At 47.3% G+C, this 19,802-nt stretch overlaps 1 protein-coding gene across 1 annotated transcript in view; it reads right to left on the minus strand.

Annotated features, from left to right (window-relative positions):
- The window catches only part of LOC139386408 (centrosomal protein of 192 kDa-like), an 84,776-nt gene extending 64,984 nt beyond the window's left edge, over nucleotides 1-19,792 (minus strand). The window contains exons 1-6 of the mRNA XM_071131984.1: nucleotides 19,704-19,792; nucleotides 19,047-19,266; nucleotides 18,762-18,872; nucleotides 17,915-18,069; nucleotides 12,396-12,457; nucleotides 11,912-12,053 (exon numbers count right to left, since the gene is read on the minus strand). Of these exons, the coding sequence (XP_070988085.1) occupies nucleotides 11,912-12,053; nucleotides 12,396-12,457; nucleotides 17,915-18,069; nucleotides 18,762-18,872; nucleotides 19,047-19,213 (637 nt within the window). The 5' untranslated portion in view covers nucleotides 19,214-19,266; nucleotides 19,704-19,792. The remainder of the gene's footprint in view (nucleotides 1-11,911; nucleotides 12,054-12,395; nucleotides 12,458-17,914; nucleotides 18,070-18,761; nucleotides 18,873-19,046; nucleotides 19,267-19,703) is intronic.
- Nucleotides 19,793-19,802: the final 10 nt, after the last annotated feature.

A 19,802-nucleotide genomic window follows, 5' to 3' on the forward strand; every position in this document is an offset into this window, starting at 1 on the left:
CACAGCTATAACCCCCACCAGAGAGGAGTTCAGACAACACACAGCTATAACCCCCACCAGAGAGGAGAGGAGTTCAGACAACACACAGCTATAAACCCCACCAGAGAGGTGTTCAGACACAATACACAGCTATAACCCCCACCAGAGAGGAGAGGTGTTCAGACAACACACAGCTATAACCCCCACCAGAGAGGTGTTCAGACAACACACAGCTATAACCCCCACCAGAGAGGAGAGGAGTTCAGACAACACACAGCTATAACCCCCACCAGAGAGGAGAGGAGTTCAGACAACACACAGCTATAACCCCCACCAGAGAGGAGTTCAGACAACACACAGCTATAACCCCCACCAGAGAGGAGTTCAGACAACACACAGCTATAACCCCCACCAGAGAGGAGAGGTGTTCAGACACAATACACAGCTATAACCCCCACCAGAGAGGAGAGGTGTTCAGACACAATACACAGCTATAACCCCCACCAGAGAGGAGTTCAGACACAATACACAGCTATAACCCCCACCAGAGAGGAGAGGAGTTCAGACACAATACACAGCTATAACCCCCACCAGAGAGGAGAGGAGTTCAGACAACACACAGCTATAACCCCGACCAGAGAGGAGTTCAGACAACACACAGCTATAACCCCCACCAGAGAGGAGAGGAGTTCAGACAACACACAGCTATAACCCCCACCAGAGAGGAGTTCAGACACAACACACAGCTATAACCCCCACCAGAGAGGAGTTCAGACACAATACACAGCTATAACCCCCACCAGAGAGGAGAGGAGTTCAGACACAATACACAGCTATAATCCCCACCAGAGAGGAGTTCAGACACAATACACAGCTATAACCCCCACCAGAGAGGAGTTCAGACAACACACAGCTATAACCCCCACCAGAGAGGAGAGGAGTTCAGACAACACACAGCTATAACCCCCACCAGAGAGGAGAGGTGTTCAGACACAATACACAACTATAACCCCCACCAGAGAGGAGAGGAGTTCAGACAACACACAGCTATAACCCCCACCAGAGAGGAGAGGAGTTCAGACAATACACAGCTATAACCCCCACCAGAGAGGAGAGGAGTTCAGACAATACACAGCTATAACCCCCACCAGAGAGGAGAGGTGTTCAGACAATACACAGCTATAACCCCCACCAGAGAGGAGAGGAGTTCAGACAATACACAGCTATAACCCCCACCAGAGAGGAGAGGTGTTCAGACACAACACACAGCTATAACCCCCACCAGAGAGGAGAGGAGTTCAGACAATACACAGCTATAACCCCCAACAGAGAGGAGAGGTGTTCAGACAACACACAGCTATAACCCCCACCAGAGAGGTGTTCAGACACAATACACAGCTATAACCCCCACCAGAGAGGAGTTCAGACACAATACACAGCTATAACCCCCACCAGAGAGGAGTTCAGACAACACACAGCTATAACCCCCACCAGAGAGGAGTTCAGACACAATACACAGCTATAATCCACACCAGAGAGGAGTTCAGACACAATACACAGCTATAACCCCCACCAGAGAGGAGTTCAGACAACACACAGCTATAACCCCCACCAGAGAGGTGTTCAGACAACACACAGCTATAACCCCGCCCAGAGAGGAGTTCAGACACAACACACAGCTATAATCCCCACCAGAGAGGAGTTCAGACACAATACACAGCTATAACCCCCACCAGAGAGGAGTTCAGACAACACACAGCTATAACCCCCACCAGAGAGGAGAGGAGTTCAGACAACACACAGCTATAAACCCCACCAGAGAGGTGTTCAGACACAATACACAGCTATAACCCCCACCAGAGAGGAGAGGTGTTCAGACAACACACAGCTATAACCCCCACCAGAGAGGTGTTCAGACAACACACAGCTATAACCCCCACCAGAGAGGAGAGGAGTTCAGACAACACACAGCTATAACCCCCACCAGAGAGGAGAGGAGTTCAGACAACACACAGCTATAACCCCCACCAGAGAGGAGTTCAGACAACACACAGCTATAACCCCCACCAGAGAGGAGTTCAGACAACACACAGCTATAACCCCCACCAGAGAGGAGAGGTGTTCAGACACAATACACAGCTATAACCCCCACCAGAGAGGAGAGGTGTTCAGACACAATACACAGCTATAACCCCCACCAGAGAGGAGTTCAGACACAATACACAGCTATAACCCCCACCAGAGAGGAGAGGAGTTCAGACACAATACACAGCTATAACCCCCACCAGAGAGGAGAGGAGTTCAGACAACACACAGCTATAACCCCGACCAGAGAGGAGTTCAGACAACACACAGCTATAACCCCCACCAGAGAGGAGAGGAGTTCAGACAACACACAGCTATAACCCCCACCAGAGAGGAGTTCAGACACAACACACAGCTATAACCCCCACCAGAGAGGAGTTCAGACACAATACACAGCTATAACCCCCACCAGAGAGGAGAGGAGTTCAGACACAATACACAGCTATAATCCCCACCAGAGAGGAGTTCAGACACAATACACAGCTATAACCCCCACCAGAGAGGAGTTCAGACAACACACAGCTATAACCCCCACCAGAGAGGAGAGGAGTTCAGACAACACACAGCTATACCCCCCACCAGAGAGGTGTTCAGACACAATACACAGCTATAACCCCCACCAGAGAGGAGAGGTGTTCAGACAACACACAGCTATAACCCCCACCAGAGAGGAGAGGTGTTCAGACACCACACAGCTATAACCCCCACCAGAGAGGTGTTCAGACAACACACAGCTATAACCCCCACCAGAGAGGAGAGGAGTTCAGACAACACACAGCTATAACCCCCACCAGAGAGGAGAGGAGTTCAGACAACACACAGCTATAACCCCCACCAGAGAGGAGTTCAGACAACACACAGCTATAACCCCCACCAGAGAGGAGTTCAGACACAATACACAGCTATAACCCCCACCAGAGAGGAGAGGAGTTCAGACACAATACACAGCTATAATCCCCACCAGAGAGGAGTTCAGACACAATACACAGCTATAACCCCCACCAGAGAGGAGTTCAGACAACACACAGCTATAACCCCCACCAGAGAGGAGAGGAGTTCAGACAACACACAGCTATAACCCCCACCAGAGAGGTGTTCAGACACAATACACAGCTATAACCCCCACCAGAGAGGAGAGGTGTTCAGACAACACACAGCTATAACCCCCACCAGAGAGGTGTTCAGACAACACACAGCTATAACCCCCACCAGAGAGGAGAGGAGTTCAGACAACACACAGCTATAACCCCCACCAGAGAGGAGAGGAGTTCAGACAACACACAGCTATAACCCCCACCAGAGAGGAGTTCAGACAACACACAGCTATAACCCCCACCAGAGAGGAGTTCAGACAATACACAGCTATAACCCCCACCAGAGAGGAGAGGTGTTCAGACACAATACACAGCTATAACCCCCACCAGAGAGGAGTTCAGACACAATACACAGCTATAACCCCCACCAGAGAGGAGAGGAGTTCAGACACAATACACAGCTATAACCCCCACCAGAGAGGAGAGGAGTTCAGACAACACACAGCTATAACCCCCACCAGAGAGGAGTTCAGACAACACACAGCTATAACCCCCACCAGAGAGGAGAGGAGTTCAGACAACACACAGCTATAACCCCCACCAGAGAGGAGTTCAGACACAACACACAGCTATAACCCCCACCAGAGAGGAGTTCAGACACAATACACAGCTATAACCCCCACCAGAGAGGTGTTCAGACACAACACACAGCTATAACCCCCACCAGAGAGGAGTTCAGACACAATACACAACTATAACCCCCACCAGAGAGGAGAGGAGTTCAGACAACACACAGCTATAACCCCCACCAGAGAGGAGTTCAGACACAACACACATCTATAACCCCCACCAGAGAGGAGTTCAGACATCATACACAGCTATAACCCCCACCAGAGAGGTGTTCAGACACAACACACAGCTATAACCCCCACCAGAGAGGAGAGGTGTTCAGACAATACACAGCTATAACCCCCACCAGAGAGGAGAGGAGTTCAGACAACACACAGCTATAACCCCCACCAGAGAGGAGAGGTGTTCAGACAACACACAGCTATAACCCCCACCAGAGAGGAGTTCAGACAATACACAGCTATAACCCCCACCAGAGAGGAGAGGAGTTCAGACAACACACAGCTATAACCCCCACCAGAGAGGAGAGGTGTTCAGACACAATACACAACTATAACCCCCACCAGAGAGGAGAGGAGTTCAGACAACACACAGCTATAACCCCCACCAGAGAGGAGAGGAGTTCAGACAATACACAGCTATAACCCCCACCAGAGAGGAGAGGAGTTCAGACAATACACAGCTATAACCCCCACCAGAGAGGAGAGGTGTTCAGACACAACACACAGCTATAACCCCCACCAGAAAGGAGAGGAGTTCAGACAATACACAGCTATAACCCCCAACAGAGAGGAGAGGTGTTCAGACAACACACAGCTATAACCCCCACCAGAGAGGTGTTCAGACACAATACACAGCTATAACCCCCACCAGAGAGGAGTTCAGACACAATACACACCTATAACCCCCACCAGAGAGGAGTTCAGACAACACACAGCTATAACCCCCACCAGAGAGGAGTTCAGACACAATACACAGCTATAACCCCCACCAGAGAGGTGTTCAGACAACACACAGCTATAACCCCCACCAGAGAGGAGAGGTGTTCAGACAACACACAGCTATAACCCCCACCAGAGAGGAGTTCAGACACAACACACAGCTATAACCCCCACCAGAGAGGAGTTCAGACACAATACACAGCTATAACCCCCACCAGAGAGGAGAGGAGTTCAGACACAATACACAGCTATAATCCCCACCAGAGAGGAGTTCAGACACAATACACAGCTATAACCCCCACCAGAGAGGAGTTCAGACAACACACAGCTATAACCCCCACCAGAGAGGAGAGGAGTTCAGACAACACACAGCTATAACCCCCACCAGAGAGGTGTTCAGACACAATACACAGCTATAACCCCCACCAGAGAGGAGAGGTGTTCAGACAACACACAGCTATAACCCCCACCAGAGAGGTGTTCAGACAACACACAGCTATAACCCCCACCAGAGAGGAGAGGAGTTCAGACAACACACAGCTATAACCCCCACCAGAGAGGAGAGGAGTTCAGACAACACACAGCTATAACCCCCACCAGAGAGGAGTTCAGACAACACACAGCTATAACCCCCACCAGAGAGGAGTTCAGACAATACACAGCTATAACCCCCACCAGAGAGGAGAGGTGTTCAGACACAATACACAGCTATAACCCCCACCAGAGAGGAGTTCAGACACAATACACAGCTATAACCCCCACCAGAGAGGAGAGGAGTTCAGACACAATACACAGCTATAACCCCCACCAGAGAGGAGAGGAGTTCAGACAACACACAGCTATAACCCCCACCAGAGAGGAGTTCAGACAACACACAGCTATAACCCCCACCAGAGAGGAGAGGAGTTCAGACAACACACAGCTATAACCCCCACCAGAGAGGAGTTCAGACACAACACACAGCTATAACCCCCACCAGAGAGGAGTTCAGACACAATACACAGCTATAACCCCCACCAGAGAGGTGTTCAGACACAACACACAGCTATAACCCCCACCAGAGAGGAGTTCAGACACAATACACAACTATAACCCCCACCAGAGAGGAGAGGAGTTCAGACAACACACAGCTATAACCCCCACCAGAGAGGAGAGGTGTTCAGACACAACACACAGCTATAACCCCCACCAGAGAGGAGTTCAGACACAACACACATCTATAACCCCCACCAGAGAGGAGTTCAGACATAATACACAGCTATAACCCCCACCAGAGAGGTGTTCAGACACAACACACAGCTATAACCCCCACCAGAGAGGAGAGGTGTTCAGACAATACACAGCTATAACCCCCACCAGAGAGGAGAGGAGTTCAGACAACACACAGCTATAACCCCCACCAGAGAGGAGAGGTGTTCAGACAACACACAGCTATAACCCCCACCAGAGAGGAGTTCAGACAATACACAGCTATAACCCCCACCAGAGAGGAGAGGAGTTCAGACAACACACAGCTATAACCCCCACCAGAGAGGAGAGGTGTTCAGACACAATACACAACTATAACCCCCACCAGAGAGGAGAGGAGTTCAGACAACACACAGCTATAACCCCCACCAGAGAGGAGAGGAGTTCAGACAATACACAGCTATAACCCCCACCAGAGAGGAGAGGTGTTCAGACACAACACACAGCTATAACCCCCACCAGAGAGGAGAGGAGTTCAGACAATACACAGCTATAACCCCCAACAGAGAGGAGAGGTGTTCAGACAACACACAGCTATAACCCCCACCAGAGAGGAGTTCAGACACAACACACATCTATAACCCCCACCAGAGAGGAGTTCAGACATAATACACAGCTATAACCCCCACCAGAGAGGTGTTCAGACACAACACACAGCTATAACCCCCACCAGAGAGGAGAGGTGTTCAGACAATACACAGCTATAACCCCCACCAGAGAGGAGAGGAGTTCAGACAACACACAGCTATAACCCCCACCAGAGAGGAGAGGTGTTCAGACAACACACAGCTATAACCCCCACCAGAGAGGAGTTCAGACAATACACAGCTATAACCCCCACCAGAGAGGAGAGGAGTTCAGACAACACACAGCTATAACCCCCACCAGAGAGGAGAGGTGTTCAGACACAATACACAACTATAACCCCCACCAGAGAGGAGAGGAGTTCAGACAACACACAGCTATAACCCCCACCAGAGAGGAGAGGAGTTCAGACAATACACAGCTATAACCCCCACCAGAGAGGAGAGGAGTTCAGACAATACACAGCTATAACCCCCACCAGAGAGGAGAGGTGTTCAGACACAACACACAGCTATAACCCCCACCAGAAAGGAGAGGAGTTCAGACAATACACAGCTATAACCCCCAACAGAGAGGAGAGGTGTTCAGACAACACACAGCTATAACCCCCACCAGAGAGGTGTTCAGACACAATACACAGCTATAACCCCCACCAGAGAGGAGTTCAGACACAATACACACCTATAACCCCCACCAGAGAGGAGTTCAGACAACACACAGCTATAACCCCCACCAGAGAGGAGTTCAGACACAATACACAGCTATAACCCCCACCAGAGAGGTGTTCAGACAACACACAGCTATAACCCCCACCAGAGAGGAGAGGTGTTCAGACAACACACAGCTATAACCCCCACCAGAGAGGAGTTCAGACACAACACACAGCTATAACCCCCACCAGAGAGGAGTTCAGACAACACACAGCTATAACCCCCACCAGAGAGGAGAGGAGTTCAGACAACACACAGCTATAACCCCGACCAGAGAAGTGTTCAGACAACACACAGCTATAACCCCCACCAGAGAGGAGTTCAGACAACACACAGCTATAACCCCCACCAGAGAGGAGAGGTGTTCAGACAACACACAGCTATAACCCCCACCAGAGAGGAGAGGAGTTCAGACACAACACACAGCTATAACCCCCACCAGAGAGGAGAGGAGTTCAGACACAACACACAGCTATAACCCCGACCAGAGAAGTGTTCACAATACACAGCTATAACCCCCACCAGAGAGGAGTTCAGACAACACACAGCTATAACCCCCACCAGAGAGGAGTTCAGACAACACACAGCTATAACCCCCACCAGAGAGGAGAGGTGTTCAGACAACACACAGCTATAACCCCCACCAGAGAGGAGAGGTGTTCAGACACAACACACAGCTATAACCCCGACCAGAGAAGTGTTCACAATACACAGCTATAACCCCCACCAGAGAGGAGTTCAGACAACACACAGCTATAACCCCCACCAGAGAGGAGTTCAGACAACACACAGCTATAACCCCCACCAGAGAGGAGAGGAGTTCAGACAATACACAGCTATAACCCCCACCAGAGAGGAGAGGAGTTCAGACAATACACAGCTATAACCCCCACCAGAGAGGAGAGGTGTTCAGACACAACACACAGCTATAACCCCCACCAGAAAGGAGAGGAGTTCAGACAATACACAGCTATAACCCCCAACAGAGAGGAGAGGTGTTCAGACAACACACAGCTATAACCCCCACCAGAGAGGTGTTCAGACACAATACACAGCTATAACCCCCACCAGAGAGGAGTTCAGACACAATACACACCTATAACCCCCACCAGAGAGGAGTTCAGACAACACACAGCTATAACCCCCACCAGAGAGGAGTTCAGACACAATACACAGCTATAACCCCCACCAGAGAGGTGTTCAGACAACACACAGCTATAACCCCCACCAGAGAGGAGAGGTGTTCAGACAACACACAGCTATAACCCCCACCAGAGAGGAGTTCAGACACAACACACAGCTATAACCCCCACCAGAGAGGAGTTCAGACACAATACACAGCTATAACCCCCACCAGAGAGGAGAGGAGTTCAGACACAATACACAGCTATAATCCCCACCAGAGAGGAGTTCAGACACAATACACAGCTATAACCCCCACCAGAGAGGAGTTCAGACAACACACAGCTATAACCCCCACCAGAGAGGAGAGGAGTTCAGACAACACACAGCTATAACCCCCACCAGAGAGGTGTTCAGACACAATACACAGCTATAACCCCCACCAGAGAGGAGAGGTGTTCAGACAACACACAGCTATAACCCCCACCAGAGAGGTGTTCAGACAACACACAGCTATAACCCCCACCAGAGAGGAGAGGAGTTCAGACAACACACAGCTATAACCCCCACCAGAGAGGAGAGGAGTTCAGACAACACACAGCTATAACCCCCACCAGAGAGGAGTTCAGACAACACACAGCTATAACCCCCACCAGAGAGGAGTTCAGACAATACACAGCTATAACCCCCACCAGAGAGGAGAGGTGTTCAGACACAATACACAGCTATAACCCCCACCAGAGAGGAGTTCAGACACAATACACAGCTATAACCCCCACCAGAGAGGAGAGGAGTTCAGACACAATACACAGCTATAACCCCCACCAGAGAGGAGAGGAGTTCAGACAACACACAGCTATAACCCCCACCAGAGAGGAGTTCAGACAACACACAGCTATAACCCCCACCAGAGAGGAGAGGAGTTCAGACAACACACAGCTATAACCCCCACCAGAGAGGAGTTCAGACACAACACACAGCTATAACCCCCACCAGAGAGGAGTTCAGACACAATACACAGCTATAACCCCCACCAGAGAGGTGTTCAGACACAACACACAGCTATAACCCCCACCAGAGAGGAGTTCAGACACAATACACAACTATAACCCCCACCAGAGAGGAGAGGAGTTCAGACAACACACAGCTATAACCCCCACCAGAGAGGAGAGGTGTTCAGACACAACACACAGCTATAACCCCCACCAGAGAGGAGTTCAGACACAACACACATCTATAACCCCCACCAGAGAGGAGTTCAGACATAATACACAGCTATAACCCCCACCAGAGAGGTGTTCAGACACAACACACAGCTATAACCCCCACCAGAGAGGAGAGGTGTTCAGACAATACACAGCTATAACCCCCACCAGAGAGGAGAGGAGTTCAGACAACACACAGCTATAACCCCCACCAGAGAGGAGAGGTGTTCAGACAACACACAGCTATAACCCCCACCAGAGAGGAGTTCAGACAATACACAGCTATAACCCCCACCAGAGAGGAGAGGAGTTCAGACAACACACAGCTATAACCCCCACCAGAGAGGAGAGGTGTTCAGACACAATACACAACTATAACCCCCACCAGAGAGGAGAGGAGTTCAGACAACACACAGCTATAACCCCCACCAGAGAGGAGAGGAGTTCAGACAATACACAGCTATAACCCCCACCAGAGAGGAGAGGTGTTCAGACACAACACACAGCTATAACCCCCACCAGAGAGGAGAGGAGTTCAGACAATACACAGCTATAACCCCCAACAGAGAGGAGAGGTGTTCAGACAACACACAGCTATAACCCCCACCAGAGAGGAGTTCAGACACAACACACATCTATAACCCCCACCAGAGAGGAGTTCAGACATAATACACAGCTATAACCCCCACCAGAGAGGTGTTCAGACACAACACACAGCTATAACCCCCACCAGAGAGGAGAGGTGTTCAGACAATACACAGCTATAACCCCCACCAGAGAGGAGAGGAGTTCAGACAACACACAGCTATAACCCCCACCAGAGAGGAGAGGTGTTCAGACAACACACAGCTATAACCCCCACCAGAGAGGAGTTCAGACAATACACAGCTATAACCCCCACCAGAGAGGAGAGGAGTTCAGACAACACACAGCTATAACCCCCACCAGAGAGGAGAGGTGTTCAGACACAATACACAACTATAACCCCCACCAGAGAGGAGAGGAGTTCAGACAACACACAGCTATAACCCCCACCAGAGAGGAGAGGAGTTCAGACAATACACAGCTATAACCCCCACCAGAGAGGAGAGGAGTTCAGACAATACACAGCTATAACCCCCACCAGAGAGGAGAGGTGTTCAGACACAACACACAGCTATAACCCCCACCAGAAAGGAGAGGAGTTCAGACAATACACAGCTATAACCCCCAACAGAGAGGAGAGGTGTTCAGACAACACACAGCTATAACCCCCACCAGAGAGGTGTTCAGACACAATACACAGCTATAACCCCCACCAGAGAGGAGTTCAGACACAATACACACCTATAACCCCCACCAGAGAGGAGTTCAGACAACACACAGCTATAACCCCCACCAGAGAGGAGTTCAGACACAATACACAGCTATAACCCCCACCAGAGAGGTGTTCAGACAACACACAGCTATAACCCCCACCAGAGAGGAGAGGTGTTCAGACAACACACAGCTATAACCCCCACCAGAGAGGAGTTCAGACACAACACACAGCTATAACCCCCACCAGAGAGGAGTTCAGACAACACACAGCTATAACCCCCACCAGAGAGGAGAGGAGTTCAGACAACACACAGCTATAACCCCGACCAGAGAAGTGTTCAGACAACACACAGCTATAACCCCCACCAGAGAGGAGTTCAGACAACACACAGCTATAACCCCCACCAGAGAGGAGAGGTGTTCAGACAACACACAGCTATAACCCCCACCAGAGAGGAGAGGAGTTCAGACAACAAACAGCTATAACCCCCACCAGAGAGGAGAGGTGTTCAGACAACACACAGCTATAACCCCCACCAGAGAGGAGAGGAGTTCAGACACAACACACAGCTATAACCCCCACCAGAGAGGAGAGGAGTTCAGACACAACACACAGCTATAACCCCGACCAGAGAAGTGTTCACAATACACAGCTATAACCCCCACCAGAGAGGAGTTCAGACAACACACAGCTATAACCCCCACCAGAGAGGAGTTCAGACAACACACAGCTATAACCCCCACCAGAGAGGAGAGGTGTTCAGACAACACACAGCTATAACCCCCACCAGAGAGGAGAGGAGTTCAGACAACAAACAGCTATAACCCCCACCAGAGAGGTGTTCAGACAACACACAGCTATAACCCCGACCAGAGAAGTGTTCAGAAAGGTGAACGTTCACAACGTTGTAGATAGAAATTAAATGCATAGAGCTGACCCAATTTACTATTCCTTTTGACAACAAAACCCCCCCATGTCTGTTCTACCCTATCCAGTTCTATGTGAATGGTCAGTAACGTTGCATCTTCCTGAATAAGCCTCATGCTGTGCTATGAAAGGGCTGGGGCCTCACCTGTGACATCACTGTTCATGCTGTCCACAGACATGAGCTTCTCATTGGCCAGGAAGCTGGAGACACTCCCACTGAAGCGGTCGCTGTCGGCTCCGTCACTGGCCAGACTCTGGTCGTCCACGGTGCCTGGGAGGGATCGGACCTGGATCACAGAGACAGAATTACAACTACATTCTGGTATCATGTGAGGCTACCACCCATACTGGACCCTAAAGGGGAGGCTACCACCCATACTGGACCCTAAAGGGGAGGCTACCACCCATACTGGACCCTAAAGGTCTGGACAGGGGGAGGTCTGGACAGGGGCACCCATACTGGACCCTAAAGGTCTGGACAGGGGGAAGGAGAGGAGGCTACCACCCATACTGTACTCTAAAGGCCTGGGTAGGAGGAGGCTACCACCCATACTGGACCCTAAAGGTCTGGACAGGGGCAAGGAGACCACTCTAAAAGCACATGAGACAACATTGAGAGAGTGTGATACCTTTAGATCCATAAAGTCCCTATTAACCAGGTTGGTGAAGGCCAGCCGCCCCGTAGAGAGATCTGATAGGGAGATGAGAAATTCAGTTAGTTGGTTTGTTAGCCAACATAGCACACCAGCCTGATGGACATAATGATCTATCAACTAGTGAAGGACGGAGACCAGTCTGACGGACATAATGATCTATCAACTAGTGAAGGACGGAGACCAGCCTGATGGACATCACTGATCTATCAACTAATGAAGGACGGAGACCAGCCTGATGGACATCACTGATCTATCAACTAGTGAAGGACGGAGACCAGCCTGATGGACATAATGATCTATCAACTAGTGAAGGACGGAGACCAGCCTGATGGACATCACTGATCTATCAACTAGTGAAGGACGGAGACCAGCCTGATGGACATAATGATCTATCAACTAGTGAAGGACGGAGACCAGCCTGATGGACATCACTGATCTATCAACTAATGAAGGACAGAGTTAATCAAGACCACGTGGTACATCAGGTTTACCTCTCAATAATAAAACTACCACTACTAATAATACTATCACCACTACTAATAATAATAATACTACTACTACCACTACTAATAATACTACTACCACTACTAATAATACTATCACCACTACTAATAATACTATCACCACTACTAATAATACTACTACCACTACTAATAATACTATCACCACTACTAATAATACTACTACTAATAATACTACTACCACTACCAATAATACTACTACCACCACTACTAATAATATTAATACCACTAATAATACTATCACCACTACTAATAATACTACTACCACCACTAATAATAATACTACTACCACTAATAATAATACTACTACCACTACTAATAATACTACTACCACCACTACTAATACTACTACTAATAATACTATCACCACTACTAATAATACTACTACTAATAATACTACTACCACTACTAATAATACTACTACCACTACTAATAATACTACTACCACTACTAATAATACTACTACCACTACTAATAATACTACTACCACTACTAATAATACTACTACCACTACTAATAATACTACTACCGCAACTAATAATACTACTACTAATAATACTACTACCACTACTAATAATACTACTACTAATAATACTACTACTAATAATACTACTACTAATAATACTACTACTAATAATACTATCACCACTACTAATAATACTATCACCACTACTAATAATACTAATAATACTATCACCACTACTAATAATACTATCACCGCTACTAATAATACTATCACCACTACTAATAATACTATCACCACTACTAATAATACTACTACCACCACCACTATGGGGCGGCAGGGAAGCCTAGTGGTTAGAGCATTGGGAAGGTTGCAAGTTAAAGTCCCCGAGCTGACAAGGTCTGTCGTTCTGCCCCCTGAACAGGCAGTTAACCCACTGTTCCTAGGCCGTCATTGAAAATAAGAATTTGTTCTTAACTGACCTGCCTGGTTAAATAAAGGTAAAATAAAAAATTAATAAAACTAATAAGACTAATACTAATAATAATAATACCACCACCACTACTAATACTACCACTAATAATAATACTACCACCAATACTGCCACTACTACCACCACTGCTAATAATAATACTACCACTACTAATACTACTACCACCACTACCACCACTACTAATACTACCACTACTAATACTACTAATAATAATACTAATACTACCACCACCACTACTAATACTACCACTAATAATAATACTACCACTACTAATACTACTAATAATAATAATACTACCACCACCACTAATACTACCACTAATAATAATACTACCACTACTAATACTACTAATAATAATACTACCACCACTACTAATACTACCACCACTACTAATACTACCACCACTACTAATACTACCACCACTACTAATACTACCACTAATAATAATAATAATACTACCACTAATAATAATACTACCACCACTGCTAATAATAATACTACCACCACTGCTAATAATAATAATACTACTACCACTACTAATACTACTAATAATACCACTACTAATAATACCACTACTAATAATACCACTACTAATACCACCACCACTACTAATACTACTAATAATAATAATACTACCACCAATACTGCCACTACTACCACCACTGCTAATAATAATACTACCACTACTAATACTACTAATAATACCACTACTAATAATACCACTACTAATAATACCACTACTAATACCACCACCACTACTAATACTACTAATAATAATAATAATACTACCACTAATAATAATACTACCACCACTACTAATACTACCACTACTAACACCACTACTAACACTACTAACCCCTCCTCCCAGCTGCCCACTGCACTGAAGATAGGAAACACTGTCACCACTGATAAATCCACCATAATTGAGAATTTCAATAAGCATTTTTCTACGGCTGGCCATGCTTTCCCCCTGGCTACTCCTACCCCGGTCAACAGCACTGCACCCCCCACAATAACTCGCCCAAGCCTTCCCCATTTCTCCTTCTCCCAAATCTGCTCAGCTGATGTTCTGAATGAGCTGCAAAATCTGGACCGCTACAAATCAGCCGGGCTAGACAATCTGGACCCTTTCTTTCTAAAATTATCTGCCAAAATTGTTGCCACCCCTATTACTAGCCTGTTCAACCTCTCTTTCGTGTCGTCTGAGATTCCCAAAGATTGGAAAGCAGCTGCGGTCATCCCCCTCTTCAAAGGGGGTGACACTCTTGACAAAAAAACTGCTACAGACCTATATCTATCCTACCATGCCTTTCTAAGGTCTTCGAAAGCCAAGTCAACAAACAGATTACCGACCATTTCGAATCTCACCATACCTTCTCTGCTATGCAATCTGGTTTCAGAGCTGGTCATGGGTGCACCTCAGCCACGCTCAAGGTCCTAAATGATATCTTAACCGCCATCGATAAGAAACATTACTGTGCAGCCGTATTCATTAATCTGGCCAAGGCTTTCGACTCTGTCAATCACCACATCCTCATCGGCAGACTCGACAGCCTTGGTTTCTCAAATGATTGCCTCGCCTGGTTCACCAACTACTTCTCTGATAGAGTTCAGTGTGTCAAATCGGAGGGTCTGCTGTCCGGACCTCTGGCAGTCTCTATCGGGGTGCCACAGGGTTCAATTCTTGGACCGACTCTTCTCTGTATACATCAATGAGGTCGCTCTTGCTGCTGGTGAGTCTCTGATTCACCTCTACACAGACGACACCATTCTGTATACTTCTGGCCCTTCTTTGGACACTGTGTTAATTAACAACCCTCCAGGCAAGCTTCAATGCCATACAACTCTCCTTCCGTGGCCTCCAATTGCTCTTAAATACAAGTAAAACTAAATGCATGCTCTTCAACCGATCGCTACCTGTACCTACCCGCCTGTCCAACATTACTACTCTGGACGGCTCCGACTTAGAATACGTGGACAACTACAAATACTTAGGTGTCTGGTTAGACTGTAAACTCTCCTTCCAGACCCATATCAAACATCTCCAATCCAAAGTTAAATCTAGAATTGGCTTCCTATTTCTCAACAAAGCATCCTTCACTCATGCTGCCAAACATACCCTTGTAAAACTGACCATCCTACCAATCCTCGACTTTGGCGATGTCATTTACAAAATAGCCTCCAATACCCTACTCAACAAATTGGATGCAGTCTATCACAGTGCAATCCGTTTTGTCACCAAAGCCCCATATACTACCCACCATTGCGACCTGTACGCTCTCGTTGGCTGGCCCTCGCTTCATACTCGTCGCCAAACCCACTGGCTCCATGTCATCTACAAGACCCTGCTAGGTAAAGTCCCCCCTTATCTCAGCTCGCTGGTCACCATTGCATCTCCCACCTGTAGCACACGCTCCAGCAGGTATATCTCTCTAGTCACCCCCAAAACCAATTCTTTCTTTGGCCGCCTCTCCTTCCAGTTCTCTGCTGCCAATGACTGGAACAAACTACAAAAATCTCTGAAACTGGAAACACTTATCTCCCTCACTAGCTTTAAGCACCAACTGTCAGAGCAGCTCACAGATTACTGCACCTGTACATAGCCCACCTATAATTTAGCCCAAACAACTACCTCTTTCCCTACTGTATTTAATTTATTTATTTATTTTGCTCTTTTGCACCCCCAATATTTTTATTTCTACTTTGCACTTTCTCCCATTGCAAATCTACCATTCCAGTGTTTTACTTGCTATATTGTATTTACTTTGCCACCATGGCCTTTTTGCCTTTACCTCCCTTATCTCACCTCATTTGCTCACATCGTATATAGACTTGTTTATACTGTATTATTGACTGTATGTTTGTTTTACTCCATGTGTAACTCTGTGTCGTTGTATCTGTCGAACTGCTTTGCTTTATCTTGGCCAGGTCGCAATTGTAAATGAGAACTTGTTCTCAACTTGCCTACCTGGTTAAATAAAGGTGAAATACATTTTTTTTTAAATAATACTACCACTAATAATAATACTACCACCACTACTAATACTACCACCACTACTAATACTACCACTACTAACACCACTACTAACATTACCACCACCACTACTAATACTACCACCACTACTAATACTACCACTAATAATAATACTACCACCACTACTAATATTACCACCACTACTAATACTACCACCACTACTAATACTACCACTACTAACACTACCACTACTAACACTACCACCACTACTAATACTACCACTAATAATAATAATACTACCACCACTACTAATACTACCACCACTACTAACACCACTACTAACACCACTACTAATACTACCACTAATAATAATACTACCACCACTACTAATACTACCACCACTACTAATACTACCACCACTACTAATACTACCACCACTACTAATACTACCACCACCACTACTAATACTACCACTAATAATAATACTACCACTACTAATACTACTAATAATAATACTACCACCACTACTAATACTACCACCACTACTAATACTACCACCACTACTAATACTACTAATAATACCACCACCACTACTAATACTACTAATAATAATACTACCACCAATACTAATACTACCACCACTACTAATACTACCACCACTACTAATACTACCACCACTACTAATACTACTAATAATACCACCACCACTACTAATACTACTACTAATAATACTACCACCAATACTAATAATACCACCACCACTACTAATACTACTAATAATAATACTACCACCACTACTAATACTACTAATAATAATACTACCACCACTACTAATAATACTGCCACAACTAAAAATACTACTACTACTACTAAATGTTATTTATCAGACGCTTTTATCCAAAACCACTTAGTGCCGTGTGGATACCATTTGACTTATGGGTGGCCCCTGGACTCGAACCCACAACCCTGGCATTGCATGCACCATGCTCTACCAACTGAGCCACACAGAACCGCAAACCAAGGTAAATGGTACAGTGTTACCGTCTCCATGTTCAGAGTGTCTTCCAGGGAGAGGTCCAGCCTGGGTGTTGGGGCCGAGGGAGGAGGCTCTAGTCCTGGGCTCTGTCTCGTCCAGATTCACCTTCACCAGCATGTCTGAGAACCGGTGGGCTGCTATGAAGTCATCTGCATCATCTCTGAGAGGTGGAGAGAGACAGAGAGGGGATCCATGTGAGCAACATCATTCACTGAAGCAAACATGGGGGATATTCACATCCCAAACTGCATGATAAAGCACTGGGCAACGGCAGGACGCCGTGCGGTAAAGCAGGACGCCGTGCGGTAAAGCAGGACGCCGTGAGGTAAAGCAGGACGCCGTGAGGTAAAGCAGGACGCCGTGAGGTAAAGCAGGACGCCGTGCGGTAAAGCAGGACGCCGTGCGGTAAAGCAGGACGCCGTGCGGTAAAGCAGGACGCCGTGCGGTAAAGCAGGACGCCGTGAGGTAAAGCAGGACGCCGTGAGGTAAAGCAGGACGCCGTGAGGTAAAGCAGGACGCCGTGAGGTAAAGCAGGACGCTGTGGGGTAAAGTAGGACACCATGGGGTAAAGCACAGGGGAACGGCAGGACGCCGTGAGGTAAAGCAGGACGCCGTGGGGTAAAGCAGGACGCTGTGCGGTAAAGCAGGACGCCGTGCGGTAAAGCACTGGGGAACGGCAGGACGCCGTGTGGTAAAGCCCTGGGGAACGACAGGACGCCTTAACCCTGCATTTCTCTGGTGCTCCTACATTTTTCAACTACGGAGAACAATGTTCTCCTTGGAAAACAAGTCAGCATAGAGCCCTGCATGACATGACTTCCACGGCTGCTAAACCAAACTCCTGATACTCACAGCTCATCTTTGAAGCTGAGGGCGAATTGTCCCTGTTCCTTGTTGTTGGACTGAGAGTTAGCGAGAGAGAGCCGTCCGTCCTCCAGATATGACGCCTGGACAGCATTTACTCTGGAGAGAAAGGAGTGAGATTCATTTTTAGTAGTCAGATTGTTATGAACACTGATCAGAGCTACATAACAGTAACGCTGCTTTAGAAGGTACTGAGCCAGAACCCCTATAGTTCTGCAGGGCCTTGTGTTCCAGTGACATTGCTGTTGATGTTAAGCGGTGCTGCTGACCCACCTGTTGTCGGCCCCAGCTCTAATTTTAGCCACGGTGGAGGCAGCTACGGGCAGCCCCAGGGTGGAGGCCAGGGTGATGTTCCCCAGGGTGGCACGGCTGCTGCCCACAGAGCTAGACAGGAAACCGGGGAATGCCTCATCCTCGATGTTGCTGAAACTCTCGGTCATGATGATGGGCTACGGTTAGGCCCGCTACCTCAGGTTCTACTGCAGACCATCAACTGAGTGGAGAGAAAAAACATTCATCACAATTGCTGATAAACATGTCAGTCAGACGAGCAACACCTCAGTTCATTGTGGAAAGTGTGTCGTAGTTAAAACAAACACTGACATCCAGATTCCTCCTTGTGATGTTCAAAGACTCGGAAATACCCAGTCAATTCACTCCGGTCCAAACTCAAGCAACAAGTTAACCAACAACACAAAGTAAAACAAGATACTGTCACATTGTTCCATCTAGATGAATATTAGATGGCCAGATACATGTAGTCAATGTAGATAAATGTAGTCAATGTAGCCAGTCATTTTTGTCGTTGTGGCCTGACAAAACTTACCTTGACAAACTTTCCTCTGTGTCAACACAAGTTAAGTTATAGTTAACTACAAACACTTTAACCAAAGTGGATGTACACACAAATAAACCTTTTATCTAACTTACTGAATAGTTTAAGGCCAGTACTTAACCCCAAAATACCGAAAGTAAACAGCGTTACAATGTTCACAACAAATGAAGAAGCTTCTTCTCTCCCGCAGAGAA

The sequence above is a fragment of the Oncorhynchus clarkii genome, chromosome 3 (assembly GCF_045791955.1).
Source record: "Oncorhynchus clarkii lewisi isolate Uvic-CL-2024 chromosome 3, UVic_Ocla_1.0, whole genome shotgun sequence".
NCBI lineage: Eukaryota > Metazoa > Chordata > Actinopteri > Salmoniformes > Salmonidae > Oncorhynchus > Oncorhynchus clarkii.